At 39.8% G+C, this 20,009-nt stretch overlaps 2 protein-coding genes across 2 annotated transcripts; one reads left to right on the top strand and one right to left on the bottom strand.

The window, feature by feature from the left end:
* Nucleotides 1–241: 241 nt before the first annotated feature.
* crx (cone-rod homeobox) lies at nucleotides 242–3,769 on the bottom strand. Its single transcript, XM_058627415.1, has 3 exons — nucleotides 3,343–3,769; nucleotides 2,061–2,212; nucleotides 242–1,829 (listed from the first exon to the last, which is right to left on the bottom strand). The coding sequence occupies exons 1-3, from the start codon at nucleotides 3,437–3,439 to the stop codon at nucleotides 1,188–1,190; spliced, it is 891 nt and encodes a 296-aa protein (XP_058483398.1). The 5' UTR covers nucleotides 3,440–3,769; the 3' UTR covers nucleotides 242–1,187.
* A 6,650-nt stretch (nucleotides 3,770–10,419) lies between these two features.
* Nucleotides 10,420–17,226, top strand: kptn (kaptin (actin binding protein)). The gene is made up of 12 exons (XM_058626435.1): nucleotides 10,420–10,742; nucleotides 11,569–11,651; nucleotides 11,743–11,827; nucleotides 11,916–11,970; nucleotides 12,737–12,815; nucleotides 13,005–13,078; nucleotides 13,905–14,011; nucleotides 14,920–15,024; nucleotides 15,115–15,178; nucleotides 15,268–15,403; nucleotides 16,116–16,280; nucleotides 16,802–17,226. Exons 1-12 carry the CDS (start codon nucleotides 10,541–10,543, stop codon nucleotides 16,964–16,966), a joined length of 1,320 nt encoding a protein of 439 aa, XP_058482418.1. The 5' UTR covers nucleotides 10,420–10,540; the 3' UTR covers nucleotides 16,967–17,226.
* Nucleotides 17,227–20,009: the final 2,783 nt, after the last annotated feature.

Here is a 20,009-nt window from a genome sequence, read left to right as displayed (position 1 = left end):
ACAGATAAGCTAAAATAACCAAGATGGACCAGTGAGAGCCATATGACAAACATGACAGGTCCAGACCTGACAACATGGCTGCTGGAACATCCACACTCTCCAGACTGACCTCACACTCAGGATCAATCTATTACAAGCATGAGAATCCTTTTACAAGCTATACAAACCTGGACGAGGGGCCAGGAGGCGGGGGGGGGGGACAAGCAACAATAACTCAATGATTATTAACTACACAGAAATGTTAAGAATAAAACTGCTTTAATATGTCACACAGCTACAACAGAAGATCTAATTATTTGAGGAACAAGATCAGAAAGATAGAACTATGAAGGGCAGAGACTGCAATAATGCAACACAGATACTCAAAAAGGGTCCAAACACAAAACCAATAACATGTTTAAGTACAGAATAATATCAATAGTAATGACAATAAATAACTTCAAATAAATGATCCCCAAAAGAGGACGTGACATAAAGGACTTAAGAGCGGGGCTGCGACTGATAAAAGCAAATAAAACTGCTGGTTATAAGTTCAATGAATCCAGTCGTCTCATGTTTCATGTTAAAAATACAGACAAAGGTGTAAAATGTGTTTCACAAAAGTCAAAAAGATGACGTCCCCAAATGTTATTTCATCTACAAACCAAAGATATTAAGTTTACTGTCATAGAGGAGTAAAAGAAACCAAAACATATTCACATTTAAAATGTTTTTACTCTATTAAATTCTACTAAAAACCCCTCAAAATTGGCCATTAACTTCAAAATCAATTAATGATCAATTATTAAATCATTGCAGTCCCACTTAAGCGTGCTCTCCTCTCACTATGTGGTCATGTAAGTTTAAAGGAAAATGAAGAAGTGTCAAGTTTGTGCCGAGTCATTGTGTCGTGTGTTTTCAAATGTACGACTTGAGCTCTTTAAAGGACTCTGCTCTAATTAAACGTAGCATGAAGATTTGAAGAGAACATGTGATTTACAGTCAGGCTGCAGCAGTGACAGACAGTTACTCGCTGACGTCCAATAACCAAAGTCTCTCAGACAAAAAGCACGACTAACACGGGTCAACTTTAGAAAACGAGACAAGATCTTTACAAAGAAGAAACTGAGAGTTGATGGTACCAAGTCCTCCGGCAGAACTGCCTCACACTCTATCTCACATGGACTCACTGACTCACACTTTCTGTCTTACAGCACCTGGAACTTCCAGGAGTTTTGGTCTTTGTGGTCCAGGCAGTCCATTGTGGTGAAGCCCAGTTTCCAGGCCTGCTGGTCCTTGTAGTCCAGGCAGTCAACGGAGGTGAAGCCCAGGGAGGAGGCCGTGCTGTAGCCCTGAGAGGACAGCGAGGCTGGGGACTGACTTAGCGAGCCCCCCATCGAGGGCACGGTGATGGGGCTGAGAGCGCCCCCGGTGCCCGACAGCTGCGAGTGCATGGGGGACAGGTAGGCACTGCAATCCAAGCCGGTGAAGTAGGAGGTGGTACTGGCGTAGCCTTGAGTGTAAGCCGACGGCTGCCCATAGCTCATGGGGTAAGGAGACGGCCGCTGCATGCAGGGGGCCGAGGACGAGGCCAGGGGGTCGGGGAGTGGCGAGATGGCCGGGCTCCAGATGGATACGGCAGTGTTTCCGTTGCTGGAGCTTGGCGCCAGGCTGGGGCCCGACTGCACTGGGGACGGGCTGTAGGAGCTTGATGGAATAGGGACAGGGTCGGGGATGCCACTGGGCTCCTGCACAGGAGAGGCCTTCTTTTTGGGAGGGCGGGGCTTAGACTGACCGCTGCTCTGCTGCTGTTGCTGACGGCACTTGGCGCGGCGGTTTTTAAACCAGACCTGGAGACGCAAAGGCGATGTTATAGTCATGTAGATTGACATGGAACATGTGTGACATGTGCATTTGAAGTGATGACTACTGTAAGTCACTGTATGTAGAGTCTTATTCATACAGGTTCATTGAATCAGTAGCAACAGGAAAGTGGGCATTAAAGTTCCTCACTTCCCGTAAGGAGGTTAGTTGAGAGACATAAAAATATGGCCGCCATAATGGCCACCATGGCCCCGTACCTGCACACGTGACTCCGGCAGGTTGATCTTGAGGGCCACCTCCTCCCTCATGAAGATGTCCGGGTAGCGGGTCTTGGAGAACAGGGCCTCCAGGATGTCCAGCTGCGTCCGGGTGAAGGTGGTGCGCTCCCGGCGCTGCTTCCGGGGTGTAGCTGAGAGATCAATAAGGACACAAGAGGCAAGGGGAAATTATTTTACTGGCAGCGACAGAGAGGGAAAGTTTAAAAAAACTCTGGAATCAGTTGTCCGTCCACTTGAGGCAGACAGTGTTGTTTTAAAAAAGTTAAATATAAAATTAGATTGGATTGAATTTGGAATGGGCACAGCACCTCATGTGGAGGACAAAGTGTTAGAAAATGGATGGATGGATGAATTTGGAAACATGTGGTCAGTTCTTGTTGCTTCCCATATGTTTGTGTTGTTAAAACAAAGACGGTAACTTTACAGATACCCTGTGATCCTCCCTTGATCCCAATATGGAGATGAGAATTTGTTCATCATATTAAATTACCATAACAGTCACTGCTTCTTTACAAGATTAAGGTGTGCTTTTTTTTTCCTCAGAGAGAAAATGATAAAGTTTCACATTTCTTCATTTAACTATGATTATGGTTCATACAGTCATAGTCATATGTCCACATTCCACGCAGCCAAATGCCTTAGTGTGTTTGTTTCAGAACGAGTACAGTGAGCAGTTATAAGATTTAGTCACATTTAAGCCACATTTAGGGAATTATGTGTCTACATCTACAGTTATGTGTCAACAACGCGAGGAGGAAATGAAAAACAAAGTAATAAAAACAAAAAAACAACGTTATCTCCTCACTGAGATCAGAGTGAGCGCAGATTATGTGTTTGATAATAAACTGACTGCATTTGTATTTTATCAAAGTTTAATCTAAACATGTATAACTTTCCATGCATATATGAGCGCAAAGTAATATGGGATTTTAACAAATAATTTGAAACATAAATTTTTTTATCAAATCGTCCCGTAAACGGTAAATTCAGTTTATGTGACAGTCATCGCGATACATTTAAATCCTCTAATCTACATTATCTAACATTTTGTATCAGTATATATGTCACGAAAGAGCATCTCTAATTTACTTCTTGTTTGGAGATGCACTGTTTTACGCATGAGCCCGCGCGCTTTTACGCATCAGATGAGGCGAAATTTGTGCGTAAAAAGAACAAAATCGTAAAACTTCATAAAAAAAACCCCATTAATTTAAACATGAAAGTGTAAAAAGAGAATGTATGTACAAGATTTTATACTCACATGGGTAAGCGACGGTCGTGTGAAGCACGTCCATTCCGGGGCCAGGCAAATTTAACCCGTTCATGGTGTAATGAGGTTGCTTTATGTAGGACATCATCCTGACTGCAGGCTTTTAAGTCCTGTCGCTCACTGACTTGTAGGTCGGACACGCAACGCAGCAGCCGCGTCCTCACTGCTCAACTGGGGGCAACAAGTCGGTGCGTAAGAACCAGACGCGGGACAAACACAAAACTTTTCTCTCTTTTTTTAAAAAAAAGAAAAGAAACAAAAAACCTGCGATTTCAGCTTTTACTGGTGCGTCTGTTTCGCAGTGGGATTCACTGCAGCGCGCACTGAGCATCCGAGGCTGCGGCTCCGAGTCAAGTTACGCACAGTTAAGTCATCAGACAGGTGAAGTGGCCCCAGGATTCCTCTGCGCCTCAGTGAAGTCGCGCCACTGAGTTTCTTTACTGGCACACGCTGCTAATTAGAGGGAGCAAGTGGCTCCAGAAAACCCCTCCCACACTTAGACACGCGCGCGCGCGCACACACACACACACACACACACACACACACACGCAAAGAGAGAGAGCAACAGGCTACACAATAACACACTGTTTTTACATTCATTGTAACCTATGAATTCAATTAATTATAACTTGAATCATACAAAACTGGACATAGAAGATAAACTAACTAATAAACCAAAAGACAAAACAATAGAGAATGAGACTACTTGGTTAAATAATCATTTTCTCAATAACCCCCACTTCTGGATTCTGTCCATGGAGACGACTCCACTTTTTATTTCATTTCATTAAAAAAAAAAAACTTGAATAACATGAATTATCAAAAATAAGTAAATTATGTGAATGGTGTATATGCTGTTGTCCTTCATCTGAAAACTGTTAGGGTTTGTGTGGGGAACATGAAGGACATCAAATCTTTTTGTCCTTCTTTGTGTTTTTCAGTCATACTTCAGCGTGTTTGCACCCTAACCTTTTATTAGGGCGATATTGCTGTTGCCCTTTGTCTTAAATTGAATGAATGTAAGATTTTATTAAGAACACAAAGGAAGGTCAATAGCACAGCATTAAAGAAACAGACTATAGGTTCTAGATGATTATTATATCAACACCTGTTTGTAAAACCTGACTGAACCTGAAATAGACTCTCTTTCTGAAAAACAACTGCACATATGATGAGGCATTTCTAATCAGGTCGTCACATCAGCACTTACAAACATGCGTTGGCAGTTTGTTACATGACACATTAAAGGTATAGTTTCAGTTTCCTTTTTTTAATTGGGGTAAGTACTTCGTTAGTGTGTTACACACAGGAAACGAGAGAGGACTGGAGTACGATATGTTTTTGATGTGTTTCGGCACAGCGGAGAACATGTGGCGTAGACCCTTAAATAAGGCCCACCTGAAAGACCAATAATTGAACTGTACATGTTAGTTTTCTATACGAACTATACACAAACTGTGACACTGTTGACGTCCATTATCATCCGTTATTTCATTAAAAATACGGTGACCAAGGTGTTTAATGACACTTTAAAAGGCATGGTGTGTAAAATGTATGAATTATTGTTTTTCATTACCCCAGAATGAGTCTTTAATATTCATATCATGTTTTTACAATAACCCACAGTGGACAAACTTTACATCTACAGCAAACTGAAGGTTAGGTGACGGATGTTCAGCTGCAACTTCACCAATAAATGTTTATAAGCTGCACCTTTAATAGCACAACATGATAGAAAGAAATCAGTAAATACAATTATTTTTAACCCTGACAACCATAATATTGCTCTTGTACACATTAGATTTATACCAAACTGAAAAAAACAACATTCAAAGTTCCTATGAACCTTAAAAAAAAAAAAAAAAAAAAATCATAACTCTGGAAGCAGCCACATTTTAAACCATATTGTTTACTTTTATTTAAAAAAAGTTCACAAAATAGTTCCTTTGTCCTTCATATTAGTTTTAGAAAGAGAAAACTTCTCTCCTTCCCCCTCTTTTCTCTTCCACAGTCATGTTTCCCTGTTGCACATCTGCTGTAAATTCACACATAATTAATAGATTACATTTATCTCCCAAACATCTGCATATACACATGCAGTAATCACACACACACACACTCTCTCTCTCTCTCTTTCGCACACACACACGCTTGGATGCACAAAAGCGACAAAGCTCATTTGATTTATCATAATATGCTTTATCTGAAAAGTAAGTATCTTATCTCCAGATAAAGCGAGGAAAGACAGAGCAATCCGTTCAGTGTTGGAGCAGCAAAGGAAACTGGAGAGAACCACAGACAGGAGAGAGAGAGACGGGTCTGTGTTTCGACTGGGGGAATCTAAAGAAAAAGAAAAGACAAGAAAAGGAAAGACAAGGGTGGAAGGAAGCAGAAGATAGAGGCTGTGGCAGCTGGAAGAAAGTGAGGTGGATGGAGGGAAGAAGCTGCACACGAGTGAGGATTGAGATGGAGGAGCTGCACCGAGTGGAAACTTCAGGTTTACACATGGAAAACATGCAATTCCTTCATTTCCACTTTGTTTTCCTGAGTTTCCAGAGCTGAGGGAAGACCGTGTGTGCATGTGTCGGGACTGAGACGATCTCTGCATGTGCACGCACTGTTTCTAGTGTTATCTTTATCTAACTCATTTGAGCTGACTTGTATCTATTTTTGATTAAGTTCAAAATGTTCTAACTTTTTTGACAAGTTATTTAGTTGTATTGTCACTTGAGATTAACCTGTGAAGTGAATGTTAAATCATGCACAACTATATTTTGGTGAATTGTGTTCTTCCTCTACGTGTAATACAGACGCTGTTGATTCAAATTGGATGATGGCGACGCAGTGGAACAGCTTGTCCTGTCTGTAAATAGGGAAATGGGAGGAGGACTGAGATAAAATCCCTCTCTGACGGCCCCCTCCCCCCTCCCAAAGCTGTCCTTTATAGAGATGCATCCAGAATGATGCAAGGAGTTGTTTTATTTTAGGAATGTTGTGAGTGAGGCCTGGAGCTTCTGTAGACTCAGTGGAAATAAGGAAGAAAACAAAGTAACAAAGAGGAAGAGAAGAGAGGTAACAGGTAAACGTACGGGAGGGAGGGGAGAGGACATGAGCGGGATGTATGTGTGTGTGCGTGTGTGGGGGGGGGAGAAGCAGGTGAAGGGGCAGAGAGTGGGGGGTGAGGCAGTGCTCGTCGTCCCCACTGACACACTGCTGCAGTTAATCCAGATTACAGTGTCTAAAACAGGTCGGCTAAATCTGCAGGCCGGCCAGCAGTACAGAGGCTGCTGTCAACCCCAATCACTCAGTACACACACACACACACACACACACACACTCTCAGGACACACGCACACACACTGCTCGCTGTAATCCCTTCTGTGCAAACCAGGTGCCACCAGCAGCTCAACACAGACGGACACTAACCATTCCACCCACCCCCTCTTCTACACACACACACACACACACGCACACACTGTACAGGAACTCCATCATGGTTACATTGTGGTTTTCAGACCTGATTCGTGTCCTCGTTCTGGTTTATGAGACACTGTCCCGGTTTATGAGACACTGTCCCGGACAGAGAGACACAGGGTGAGACGCTGACTCATGACACAGAGTGAGTGTACAGAACGCTGAATCATCATTAAGCTAAATTTGACCTTCAGATGTCCTGTGTTTGTGAATGTGATTCATCTGCAGGGAGAAGATGCAGCTGAACTCTGAAGGATCTATATACTGTATGTTGTCTTCTTTGTCTTATTTTGTAGTTTTTCTTTATTTATTTACCTCCTGCCCCATTTTCCCCCCAATTACCCACACCTGTGGACCAGTGTGTAGTGAATCGTGACATGTAGGGGTGGAGTCGTATATACATCGACCCTGTCATGCAGATTAGTTTCCCTAGTTTCTCATCTGTCGAACATCTCAGAAAGAACTTTTGGGCTTTTTAATCCAGGTTGGCTGTGATGTTGTGTCGGGCCTCATTTATGGTCTGGAGAAAAGATCACTTGTGAACGCAGACATACAAATCATACATGTGATGTGAGTGGTCATCAAGAGTAGAAAAGAGCTATATATAAATACAGACCATTTACCATTTGCAGTATCGTTGCTGTAGATACCACTTATTTATACTTAAACCTGGAATACTGTATATGGAAACAATCATCAATGATGAGGTGTCAGTGGATTTTATTATCCTGAGATGTCATGGTGTGAACATATGGGATATTTGTTTCTCAGTTGCCATAAAGATATGTTTATAAGGCAAATAAAACAGTTACTTAGTCACAGTTGTTCGATCACTGTCCTGAAATGACATTTCACATGTAATGCGTGACTAGATTGTGTCATTTTTTTAACCACTGATTTAAGTTTAAGCAGTTGAAAAATGTGCATTTTGATCATTGGTAGTATCTAGGGTTTTGAAAATGACAGGATATGAAACATGTGCTAAATAAACTGTAAAAAAACACACAACTGCAATAAAACAAAATTCGTGTTTTTAATCATGTGTTTTAAATCACTTCAGAGCTGTATATAGAGCTGCAAAAATCAGAAAACTTGTTTTAATTCTCAAAGAAACTCGAAAAAACAAATAATTTATTATCAAAGTACTTGACGGTTCATTTAGTAATAGTTTAATAGTCGATTAATCGTTGCAACCCTGATTGTATCATTGCAAAGATACTACATGAAGTCATTATTATTATTATCAGTATTAAGAAATCAATCAATGAGGGGAGCCCCCATAAAAATCCATGAAGTTCTAGTGTGTGTGTGTTCTTCTATTTGTTGACCTTGTCAGGACCTGTAGTCCCCATGAAGAATAAAACCTGGTCCTAATGAGGCAGAATCTTTTTGAACATTTGAATTGTGGTTATTTCAGGTTAGGGTTAGGAATAGGAATGAACTGGTTATGGTTAAGGTTAGTGATAAGTGTTTGTTTATAGGCCGTTCAAATGAATGGAAGTCAATGCAGTGTCCTAGGAAGAATAGCTGTGCAAACCTGTGTGTGTGTGTGTCGAGTCAGGAAATGCACTGTGGGTTGAGGTGTGTCCGTGTGGAGGATGAGTGATTACAGTGGACAGTAATCCTGCACTTGGATTAGCAGATGGTATTAGTAGAAGAAGTGGGGGTGTATGTGTGGCACACTGTTGCCTCGGAACAGCCACCGTGTGCTGCAGCAGCAGCAGCACCAGCAGCAGCAGCAGCAGCAGCAGCAGCAGCACCAGCAGCAGCAGCAGCAGCAGCAGCAGCAGCTCCTTTTTGAGGGCCCAATCTTCTTCTGTTTCACCCAACCCACACTGAACACTGTAACACACACTGTGGACAGACCATACAACAATTATGATGAATGGAGCACATCACCATAATATATCAATCAGTGCTGCAGTCGGGCAAGGTTATAATAGTTTGGGATTTTTTATTAGTTTTAGTTTTTATTTAGTTTTGACTTATTGTTTTTAAAATTAGTATATTTTAATTAGTTTTAAGAGTGGGTTTGCTAGTTTTTATTTTTTGTAAATGCTCTACAAGAAACTAGACTGAAGTGCAAAATGTGCATCATACTGGTGAGGAATAGTGTGTTAAAAAATCAACTAGCCAACAGACTAAAGACACACATGAACATAACAACATAAATAATAGTAATAAAAAACCCTAACGAGACACATCTATTAACTACATAACGGATGCTATGTTTAACTTGTAGCCTTATATCCAACATTGTAATGAATGAAATGTAATGAAAAATACAGCCTTTCAAAATTGCTCAACAGAGAAAAAATAAATACACTTCATATGAACACAAAAGGTATGAATGAAAAAAACAACCACTTTAGTTTTAGTTAGTTTTATAAACAAACAATTCTGTTTGAGTTAGTTATTGTTGTTTTAAAAACTATTTTTTTTCATTCACTTACTGAGACTGGAGATCCATCACGTCATATGTACATTAATACAAATAGGTAGTTGTACATGTTCAGGCCAGTGTCGAGGCCTTCACCAGAATACTATTTCCATTTTCCATCCCAAGTGTGCCCACGTTCACATTTTAACTTTGTTTCTGCTGACATCTAGTGGACATGTCCTAATATAACAGACTAACGTGTGGCTGTGAAAATTACAGGAAGCCCGAATACGAATTATTATAATTTTGAACAGCTTTCTTTATGTATGGTCCATGTTGTCCATGAGAATATAATGAATCGAATACACACATATGTATATGATATCAGTAAGTAAAAATGCATACAGTATTTTAGTTTTGATTTATCTATGTTATCTTATCTTATCTTATTATAGAATGTGTCATTTATTTTCTTCACTGTGTATATAATGTATTTTACTTGAATGGAACAAACAACACAATAATAATCACAAGTGAGCTGAAACAGGTGCATTTTGTATTAAACAAATGAACCGCTACGTGGCAGTAGTGTGCATGTAAAATGTCGAATCAGTCTTCAATGTACAACATGAAGTAGAAAAACGGTGTGCTGCATTCACTGGCAACGGGAAGCTGTGTCGTTTAAATTTTTTTGCAAATTAGTTTAATATATTTAAAACATACATTTTGATTTTTGGCTGTGAAAAATAACCAGTGTCACTCATTCACAGACACACGATATTTTGATTCGTGTCCATTAACTAGGTGCTCACTTTTGGTGACATGAATATATCAGCCGCAACAGTTATGATCATTTAAGCGTCTGTGCAAAGCAAAAATTGAAAAATTAAAGGGAAAAGAAACAAAGAAATTGATATATAAATGCATAAGGACAACAGTGAAAAATAAAAAGATGATTGAAAAAAATGGACAGAAAATATTCCGTTCGAACATTGGAATCACTAACACAAATGTCCGATTACCATGAATGTAGCACACACCGGATGTTTTGTTCCCAGTTCATGGCTGTCAAGCTATTTTAAAACAGCCAATAAACGGAAACTACATATTTTTGTCTTCAAAATAAAACAAACGCCTCATGAATGAATGAGGCGTTTAATGTGCGGGTTAGCTGTATTTTGAAAGGAACTTCCCTTTTCTCGCTCGTCTTTCCTTGGTGTGATAGTGTCGTGAGTGAGACAGCCTGGAGTACAGATGAAGCAAAAAACGACTATGAAACTGTAAACTTCCCGACAATTCTGACAACATTAGTGCGGTTTAGTCTTAATCTACAGAATGCTCCGTGAGCTGTATCCTTTCGCGGAGGACAGTTTCAGCCGCTTCCCTTCGCAGAGCAACATTTACGGGCTGTGTCAGGCCGGAGAGCAGGAGCTGCTGGCGGCCACACTCAAAGGGAAGGTGGTGTGTTTCAGATACCAGGAGCTGCAGCACAAAATCAGACCTGTGGCCAAAGAGGTTCAGTTCACATACATACCAGGTACTTCAGAGATTCAGGAGGTTATCCATTTATTGTCCCATAAACAAGAAAATGCATTTTAAATGTAATGTGACCTTACAGAGACCAACTGACAGCTTAATAAGAACAAACATCATGATAGTTCACCAGTGGAATATTCCTATTTGTTCCATTTCTATCTGGTCAGTATCATTATGACACATGTATTACACTATACAGTATATTATTATTACCCATAAATAGTACAGCAGTGTTTCCCTGAGAGCAGGAGCATTCAATGAAAATTCACAGAGATCCAGACAGAGAAAATCTCCTCATGCTAAGGTTTGGAATATCACCGTCTTATCAGAAGTTATGAAGTGGATCAACTAAATCTTGATCTGTGTTTCTTAAAACTGTAAGTGATGATGTTCTCAAATGTCTTCAGTTTTAATGATTTCTTTGTCAAATGGAGCAAAGAAACCAGAAAATATTCACATTTAATAAGATGACAAATCAGAAAAGTTGTTTTAATCATCTTCAGAAACTCAAACCAATTAATCAATTATGAAAATAGTTGATGATTCATTACAAATTGGTTAATAATTGATCAATCGAATAATTGTTTCTAGTATCAACACCTGTGTGTTGTCAACCACTGACTGAAATGCACTGCTTCTCTTCTTATAAAGTTCTAGTGGCCTGGAAAAATAGCAAATTTCACTGAAAATGTATCTATGCATTAAATAATCAGATGTGAAACTTGTGAAACTTATATATATCATAGGTAACTTTGTCATGGGCGTGTGCTGTTTTCCATGTTTGTTGGTGTATGTGGCTGAGATTTGAACCTGTGTTCTCGATCTAGTTGATGCAGAAATCGTATCCATTGATGCCTTCAACAAGTCTGCACCCAACAGAGGTCTGGTGGTGGGCATCACATTTATTAAGGTATTCTCATAGCAGCATGGATACACAGTCTACTATTGTTTTATTGTGGTGAATGCTCTCTATGATGATAGTGCTGCATTGTCTCCTGCAGGACTCTGGTGACAAAGCCACTCCATTCCTGAACATCTACTGTGACTATGAGCCCGGCTCAGAGTTCAACCTGGAGTCCATAGCACGTGAGTGAATGAGTGTCCAGATGTGTTTGGTGCCGTTACACATGTTTCCCCTCACTAATTGTCTGTGTGCCTCTCTCTTTCTGAACAGAAAGTTGTCTGAATCTGGAGCTGCAGTTCACGCCCTTCCAGCTGTATCACACCGAGTAAGTTTGCTGTGGCAGAGCTGTGAAAACCACTCTGTGAAGACAGATACATGACACGTGTGACATCCAGACATCACTGACTTCTCAGTCCCACAGAGACAGCAGTTCATATTGTGTCCTGGACACACCAGTCTGGCATGACACACTGACATGACAGTGAAAATGTGACAGAGAGTGAAGAGTGTCATCATTGCAAAACAGTTTTAGGGCTGAAGGATTTTCGGTAAAATAAATAATTGCAATTTTTCTCACAGATATTATGATTGGATTTATTTCCAATCATAATTGGCTTCACTTTAATATTTACTGGTATAGATTTAATAACTGATGAAGCACCACATGAGGTACCATCAAAATATTTCATGACTGTACTTGCATGCAAGTACAAAGAAACAATTACATTTAAATTGTGATTTGGATTTGATGACGATTAATTATCCCTGTGAAGATGGATGGATGGATGATTATTTAATCGTTCATCCAATTAGATAATCGGATATCTAATAAATACTAACTGTCAAATCAACATGAACTCTACAGATTGAGTCCTCTGTATCCTATTGTTTTCAAGTATACACTTGTACTTCACTCAAACATCATATTTGTTGTTGCAGTTGATTGAATGAATTGATATATAATAATAACAGCACTGTTTCCCCTTGTGTTAAATCATCTGCTCCCGAGTGTTGCATGAAAGGCTCGAAAACTTGTCTTGTAACATGATCATTTATGAATAACTGTAAGTCTCCCTTTCTCTTTCTCTCAGAGTGCAGTGTGATGATAACAACAGTGAAACAGTGTTTCTGCTCAGTGGCCATGACCAGAGGATACACCTGTACAAAGAGGTCAGCTCAAAAACAGCGTGTTTGTATTTGTGTTTTTATTATTATTATTATTATCATTATTATTATTACATCAAATGATTTTGTTCTTTATGTTGTTACATACATTGACAGATTGCAGGAAACACTCCCTTTGATTCATCATGTAAAACATTTGAGCATCACTGAGCCTAACTCATCTGTTTCAAACAGAACGCCTCCCTCCACCAGTTTGAGGAGCAGCCTGTGGAGAGACTCTTCCCTGAACTACAGCAGCTGCCCAGCAAGTTAGTGTGTGTGTGTGTGTGTGTGTGTGTGTGGATCATCAGAAGTTCTTCTGCATTTTCTATCTTTTATTCTGTTGATTTTATTCAGTTGTGGTCTGAAAGAGATGGGCCACATGGTGGAGTAGTGGATAGTGCTGATCCGGGTTTGCGACAAGGGCCTTTCTGCATGGGGTTTGCATGTTTTCCCAGCTTCCTCCCTCAGTCCAAAAACATTCAGAGGTTAACTGGTCACTCTAAATTCAGCGTGTGAGTGTGAGAGTGATTGGTTGTTTGTCTCGATGTGGCCCTGTGATGGACTGGTGACCTTTCGTCCTATGTCAGCTCAGATTGCCACCAGCAGCCCTGCGACCCTCATGTGGAGGATGAATCGGTAGACGATGGCTGGGGATGGTCTGAAAGAGAACACTGTTTAGTGATTTTCTGCACTAACAGTAACACATGTGACACAACTGATCAGCTGTTAAAAGACACTGAACACATCATTAAAACTTTATCAATAAAACCGTACAGAACTATTTTAGTTTCATCCCTTAAAGACCAGGGCTGCACTAAATATTTTTCACCATCTCTTTATGGTTTGATTATTTTTTTTCTTTAAATATGAATTAAATATCTGTCAAATTATTTGAGGACCTTGTAATTTTGAGGCCAATCATCAAAGATTGTCACTATTAGAAAATTGAGTTACAACAAGATCACTTGAAAGCTATGTCATTATTTAAAAAAACATGTCTTTTATATCATGCATATATGATCTTGAAAGAAGCACCTTTGACTATGCATGATTCTTAACCCTCCATGTTGGGTGTCTCCTCCTTCCACACAGCGTGCTCTGGTTGGACGTGTTGAATTTAGCTGGCGGCCGGAGACTCTCAGCATTCGGCTGTCAGAATGGCTGCGTTGGTCTGGCTCTGGTAAACCAGACTGGACCAGGTGAGTTGAACACATAGATTTCTCTCTGAGAGATGTTTCACTCTTTGAGCAGACTTTCTGTTTTTGACATTATTTATGCTGTATTTAAAAAAATCCTCTATGCAATTCATTGTTTTGTCAACTGAACATTACATAACATAGCAATGCATATGCCCTTGCTATCACCATAGTTACAGACAAACATTTTTTCCAGCCTGTTACTTGTCATTTCATTCATGTAAAAATACAGCTGTGTCAACAAACCTAAGGTTTGAGCAGTTGTGTAAAAAATCCCTCTGTAAACCAGATTTGTGTTTTGGATCGCCACCCAAGTCTTATAATTACTTCCTTAAATCATAACCTACAACCCCAGAAAATGGTTTTGAGGAACGCTGCTCAAGAAAAACCCTCCTGAAAACATAATCTCCTTGGTGGATGCAATGAATACTATTGAATGTTTGTCTGAAGTGTCATTTTTAAAGGAACCACAAATACACAACATGGCAACAATCATATTCAGAGTGGCAAAGTGATGCAACTGTCAGCTCAGCAGTGGGAGAAGTCATCTTGAAATAATTTCAACTCTTGTGCCAGAATAATCTCATCAGTACGCCAGTCAACAATGGGATTAATTCTTTTTTACAATGTTGCCTGTGTTCTGTATGATTTCTATCACTGACTTTAGTGAACAGGGTTGAGAAATACATGTTGACAGCAAAGATCTGATGCTGTTGTTAATAAATCTAAAGCATGAAACCGGGTACTACATTGATCCCTGCGGGGAGTTTTTTTTAAGATGATATCTCTCATGACTGCTTGCTGCGTCTCCTGTCTTTGTAGTTAATCTTAGTAGAAGTTGCAGTAGTCGTTTATACACTTTCAGACTGTTCCCGAGTGTATTTTAAGGACGGCGTTTGCTCTTTAATCAGAGGTTTTACAGAGCTGGCGGGTCCAGTTTGACAGTCCAATCTCCACAGTTCTGCTGTTCCCTCTGAGCTGCCACGCTGAGCCCAGCCACGCCAACAGAGACACGAGTATGTGACCGGTCTGCTGCAGTTTGTCTCCCTCTCAATTCACTCTTTTTGAATCTGCAGCCTCAGCATTGATGTTTTTACATTTTTCAGGTGTGGAAAAAGAGAGTTACAACCTTCTGGTGACCAGCACCATTGAGATGGCAGTCGTTTACAGGTCAGAAACCTGATTCTTCTGATAACGGTTTTACCTTTGTTGTTTTTATAAGTGTGTTGTTTAACGTGTGCATTAAACTGCTCTTTCAGAGACGTGCAGGAGTTCGGTCTCTCTCGCTCCGCATGTCTCTCAGAAAGTCACCACTGCGACGCAGTGCTGTGTGCTCTGGTCATTGACTTGGATTTTGATGGACAGAAGGAGGTGCTGCTGGGCACATACGGACAGGTCTGATTTGCTTTTTGTATTGACACAAGAATTACTTCATTGTTTTATTGGGGTTACTGTGTCATTTAAGTTAAGTGAGAAAGCTAACTGGGATGGGAACCGGCAACCTTCTTGCTTCAAGGCATCAGTGCTCTCGCCACATGCACTACTGTGTGGCACTAGTCTTCTTTTAAAAAAAATAATAAAAAATAACTAAAATAGGATTTTCCTAAGTAGTTGTTCAATGATACTTGTACCTTATTTATTATTTAAATACTAGAAAATCTATTATGTTGGGATTATTTGTAGCCATGGATTAAGACAGTTCTACTACACTCATTTATATTTGAAACAGCAGCACTGTGTATGTGGCATCATCATCACAAAAGAACTTCCCCCACGGTGCAATAGTGTGGTTCACTGAAGTGGTAAAGGTAATTAATAGACAACAGTTTGGCTCTGAGGCTCTGAGTTACTTGTTCTGAACTTGTTAGGAGACATTTGATTTGATGGTGATTTTGGTCTTTTTTTGTGTGAATTACTAACATAGAATTAGGGATGAGCTAACAGTAATGTCGTCATTGATTCATCTGTTCATTATTTTCTTTAATCAGTTAGATATTTGATCCATTAAAGCCTTAAAATGATGAGTTCATCCTCAAATACCTTGTTGTGTGAGTTGTTGTTGATGAGACCTGTGTTGTCCACAACTCCACCCCCCCCGCCCCTGCAGGAACTTCTGTGTTACAAATTCACTCCAGCAGGGAGCGGACAGTTTCAGCTGCAGTGGAGGCGGAGCTTCACAAGTCCCTTGCTGTCCGTCATCTACTTAGATTTGACCGGGGACGGCCTAAGAGAGCTGGCCGTCCTCACACTGAAAGGACTGCATATCTTACAGGTGTGTGTGGTTCTCAGCTGCCTCACAGAGATCCACTACAGTATGATGTCATTGTCTGGTTGTCTGGTTGTGTAAGGACATTAAGGTGACATCATTCCTACTTTATGATTATAAATTGTTTGGGGTCTAAAAGCTTCTTGCACATGTCTATAGGTGCCTTTGGTCTGCAGAGATACCTGGATACCTGCTTTTCTGACTTCATTGTGATGCCACTTATTATAGGATGAATGGGGAATAATGTTTTGATCAATTTATTTATGTTTTTTGCAAAGATTATCTTGGAAAAAGGGAAAATTCACTGCGTCCATGCAGGGTAACAATCGCTGACCTCTGCTGGTCACAAGCAGAACTCATGTACAGTTCAGTACAGGCAGTTATCTTTCTCATTTGTGATAAAACAGTAAATTACACATGTTAATGTTCCCTTTTTATGCTCAAAAATCACTTTATGATCAGCAACAATCTCTTTGACTCAAACAAACATATTCACTGTATTTCTGTTGCTCTCTCTGTCTGTGCAGCACAGTCTCACCTGCACTGCTGATCTGGTCCTGGAGCGGATAATGCAGAAGGTGTCTGCACTGACAGCCGGTTCTGAGCTGGAGTCGGCCAAAGCTCCAGAAACTGAGGAGACTGATGCTGCAGCTAAGAAAGAAGAGTGTTCCGCTCACACGTCGACAGAATGAGATGAGAATCTTTTGCTCCCACGTGTAGTCAGTGGTTCAGACCTGAAGTATGTGCCTTGTGTTTTCTCAGGGTCACACATTGATCACAGACATGGATTGAAATCACCACAGTAACTGCTGCGTGTTAATGACGGAGGTGTTCAAACTAAAACAAGCGAGTACAGTTCACTGGACATATGTAATGATATAGACTGAGGTGAGCTGCTGTAGATAGTGTACAGTAATGGAAAGATAATAAATGACACATTTGGGTCACGGCACTTGAATCATTTGTTTAATATTTACATAGTGTACACACTTCCTTTGTGCATTCAAGCCCAGTATTCCATGTTGTTGATGTCAGTGGAGTGGAGCATTATTTCCCCTCCCTTCTTTTAGACGGAGAAATAAATAAACAAAACTGGGAAACAATCTTTTTTCCCATAAATACACCATCATTTCAGGAAATTATCTCCGTCCACACGGAATCCCTCAAACCGCTGTAGTACATATGACAGGACTGTAAGTTGTTGCTGTAACACTCTACCAAAAACAGAGAAGAAGACGTTGTAAACATTACAGATTTAATTACAGAAACAGAGACAGAATGAACAGAGCCAGGGGAAAGAAAGGAAAATAATGTATGTTTGCTTAAGTTTACGTTTCATGCCGTTTCTGTGTGCATATTTAGCGACTTTACAGAGCCCCGGCGACTTATTTTTTGAAGTTTAGATTTGACTAACGACAAATCTAACCTAAAAAAACAATCTATTAAAATATAAAAACGAATAGATGAAATGGCAATAAAATAAGACCGGACATACACCAGCTATGCAGAGATTTTATGTCTGAGATGTCAATAATGTACGGCATAGTGACACAAAAAACAGAAATCATGTGTAACTACACCTAAAAGATGTGGTATAACAGGTATAATTCAGGTTTCTTGAAGTGTGATTATATGAGGTATTCAGTCAAAACAAGACAAACTTGCAAAACGAGGCAGCAGTCGATCAGTAACACTGCAGTCAGTGTGAGAAACACTCATTTTTCTCTGTTGCCTTTGGTGTAGGACACAAACTTCTGCTTCCACTCAGAAAAGGTGACCTTACTTAAAAAAAAAAAAAGACCTGACCTGTCATTTTAACACATGTGGTGCATATTTATGGAGCTATTCATAACATTTATAGTCCAAACAAGTACTCTTCCTGTTCTTCACTACATTCTGACTGACAGTAAAAGGTGTTACATTAAAGTTGCAGCTTAAATTTGAGTAGCTTTACACTGGTATAGAACAAAGTGTGTGGGACACGCCATGCTCCACGTTTAGAGGTGTAATTGCAATGATAAAGGTTTATTAATATTAGCTGTAATAATCCTTTGCAAGTCGGTGACTCTCTGAAGTATCTGACAGCCACAGACATCTGCAGGCTCTTATATCTTTCCCCCTTCTCTTGACGTTCTCTCTCGGCTCATGCTGTTGTAGTTGCAGTTGTGGTCGTGGAACCAAACATGCCTGAGTCGGAGCAAAATCATGCCCATGTTTGATAGATGATGTTGTGGCTTTAGGTTATGAGCTGTTTGTTTGTTGGTATCGATTATCTTTTTAACTTTTACATTGAAGTCCTTTTTTTTATAATGAAAGTTGATTTTTTGTTTCATCCGTAGAACTTTGTTCCAGGACTCCTTCCACATGTTTGTTTTTTGTGAACACCAGCCTGCAGGGCCTTTCTCTCTCCCCCCACCCCGCAAGTTTACCAATGCACAAAGATAAACACTGATACAACACACATCTGCTAGAAACATGTCGTTGCTACGTGTCCAATTACCTTCGATTATTAGCTATTCATGAAAAGCATTCTCTAATATGTTGTCAATCCAATTAAATGTCGAGTTTCCTGTCACATTTTCACAGGGACAGAAACTTAATCTCACAACTAGTGCCTTGTTTTTTGTGAAGCTTTGGCTACTAAAGTGATGTGAGAAGTTTCATAATGTCCTTATAAATTATCATTGTGAGATTAGTGTAATTAGTGATGCCAAGGGTTTGATTTGTAGCAGCAGACATTTTGTTTTTTGTCAAAACAATGCTAATGACAGGTAGTTTTTTCTTTATTTTTTATACGTACTGGATGTTAGGAATTATAATAAAATTAGGGCCACGTGTGTTTTTTTCGGAAACAAAGTTTAAAAATATAAAATAAAGTCAGAATTCAGAGATTAAAATCAGAATTCCTTGAAAAAAAGTCAGAATTCTGACTTTAATCTCAGAATTTTGACTTTTTTCCTCATGATTCTGACTTTAATCTCAGAATTTGTGCATTTTTTTTGTTTTGTTTTGGCCCTAATCCTCTTCCGTATGTAACACTGTTCCACAACTTTAAATTGAATGAGCAGTTGAAAGAGTGAGAACCTTTAAAAGCCTATCGGTCTATAAGTAAAATTTATTATAAAAATGTTATTATTATGAGCTTTCCAAGCAGACTTGCTGTCCAAATGTTCCAGCTCCGAATCAAACAATGTTTGTGTATGAGCTCAAACCAAACACGTCTTAATTGGGCTTCCACACTCGTTTTCAGATGCGATGGTTTACTAGCTTGTGTCCTCCATTTTGTGATGAGCCAAAAGAACGTTCAAACTTTTCCATGATACAGTTCTAGCACGACTCAGCTCGACTCTACTCTTACTTTTAGTGATAGTACCTGGTACCTGATGTTTCTTTTTTTGTTACCTTCTCTGGTGAGGTTACAAGCGAGCTAAAATGTGACGTCATCAGACTACCGGTCACTGACTGGTCGGAGAGTGTCATCACCGGAAGACTCATGAATCAAAAACCGGCACACAGGAAGTACTATGAAGTAATAGAAAACCACGTGAAGGATACCCAAATCAAGAAGAGTTGAGCCAGCAGTGCCAGAACTGTATAATGAAAAAAAAAATGCGTCTAAGACCAAATTCACAGCGCCCTCTGCTGGACCACGTTGTAAGACGTCTAATGCATTTCTTCTAGGATGTTTTTGACTTTAAAAGTTTTGAGTTTGAGCTCTCCCCCATTAAGTTTGAG

The sequence above is a fragment of the Solea solea genome, chromosome 4 (genome assembly GCF_958295425.1).
Source record: "Solea solea chromosome 4, fSolSol10.1, whole genome shotgun sequence".
Taxonomy (NCBI): domain Eukaryota; kingdom Metazoa; phylum Chordata; class Actinopteri; order Pleuronectiformes; family Soleidae; genus Solea; species Solea solea.
Note: the sequence above shows the minus strand (reverse complement) of the source record. Positions and strands in the feature narration are given on the sequence as shown.

What these genes read in the sequence shown, in the direction of transcription:
- kptn (XM_058626435.1), top strand. Translation starts at nt 10,541, where the DNA reads ATGCTCCGTGAGCTGTATCCTTTCGCGGAGGACAGTTTCAGCCGCTTC. An exon ending in CTACAGCAGCTGCCCAGCAA is followed by an intron (nt 13,079 to 13,904) that starts GTTAGTGTGTGT and finishes CCTTCCACACAG; the next exon opens with CGTGCTCTGGTTGGACGTGT. An exon ending in GAGATGGCAGTCGTTTACAG is followed by an intron (nt 15,179 to 15,267) that starts GTCAGAAACCTG and finishes CTGCTCTTTCAG; the next exon opens with AGACGTGCAGGAGTTCGGTC.
- crx (XM_058627415.1), bottom strand. Translation starts at nt 3,439, where the DNA reads ATGATGTCCTACATAAAGCAACCTCATTACACCATGAACGGGTTAAAT. An exon ending in CACGACCGTCGCTTACCCAT is followed by an intron (nt 2,213 to 3,342) that starts GTGAGTATAAAA and finishes TTGATCTCTCAG; the next exon opens with CTACACCCCGGAAGCAGCGC. An exon ending in TGCCGGAGTCACGTGTGCAG is followed by an intron (nt 1,830 to 2,060) that starts GTACGGGGCCAT and finishes TTGCGTCTCCAG; the next exon opens with GTCTGGTTTAAAAACCGCCG.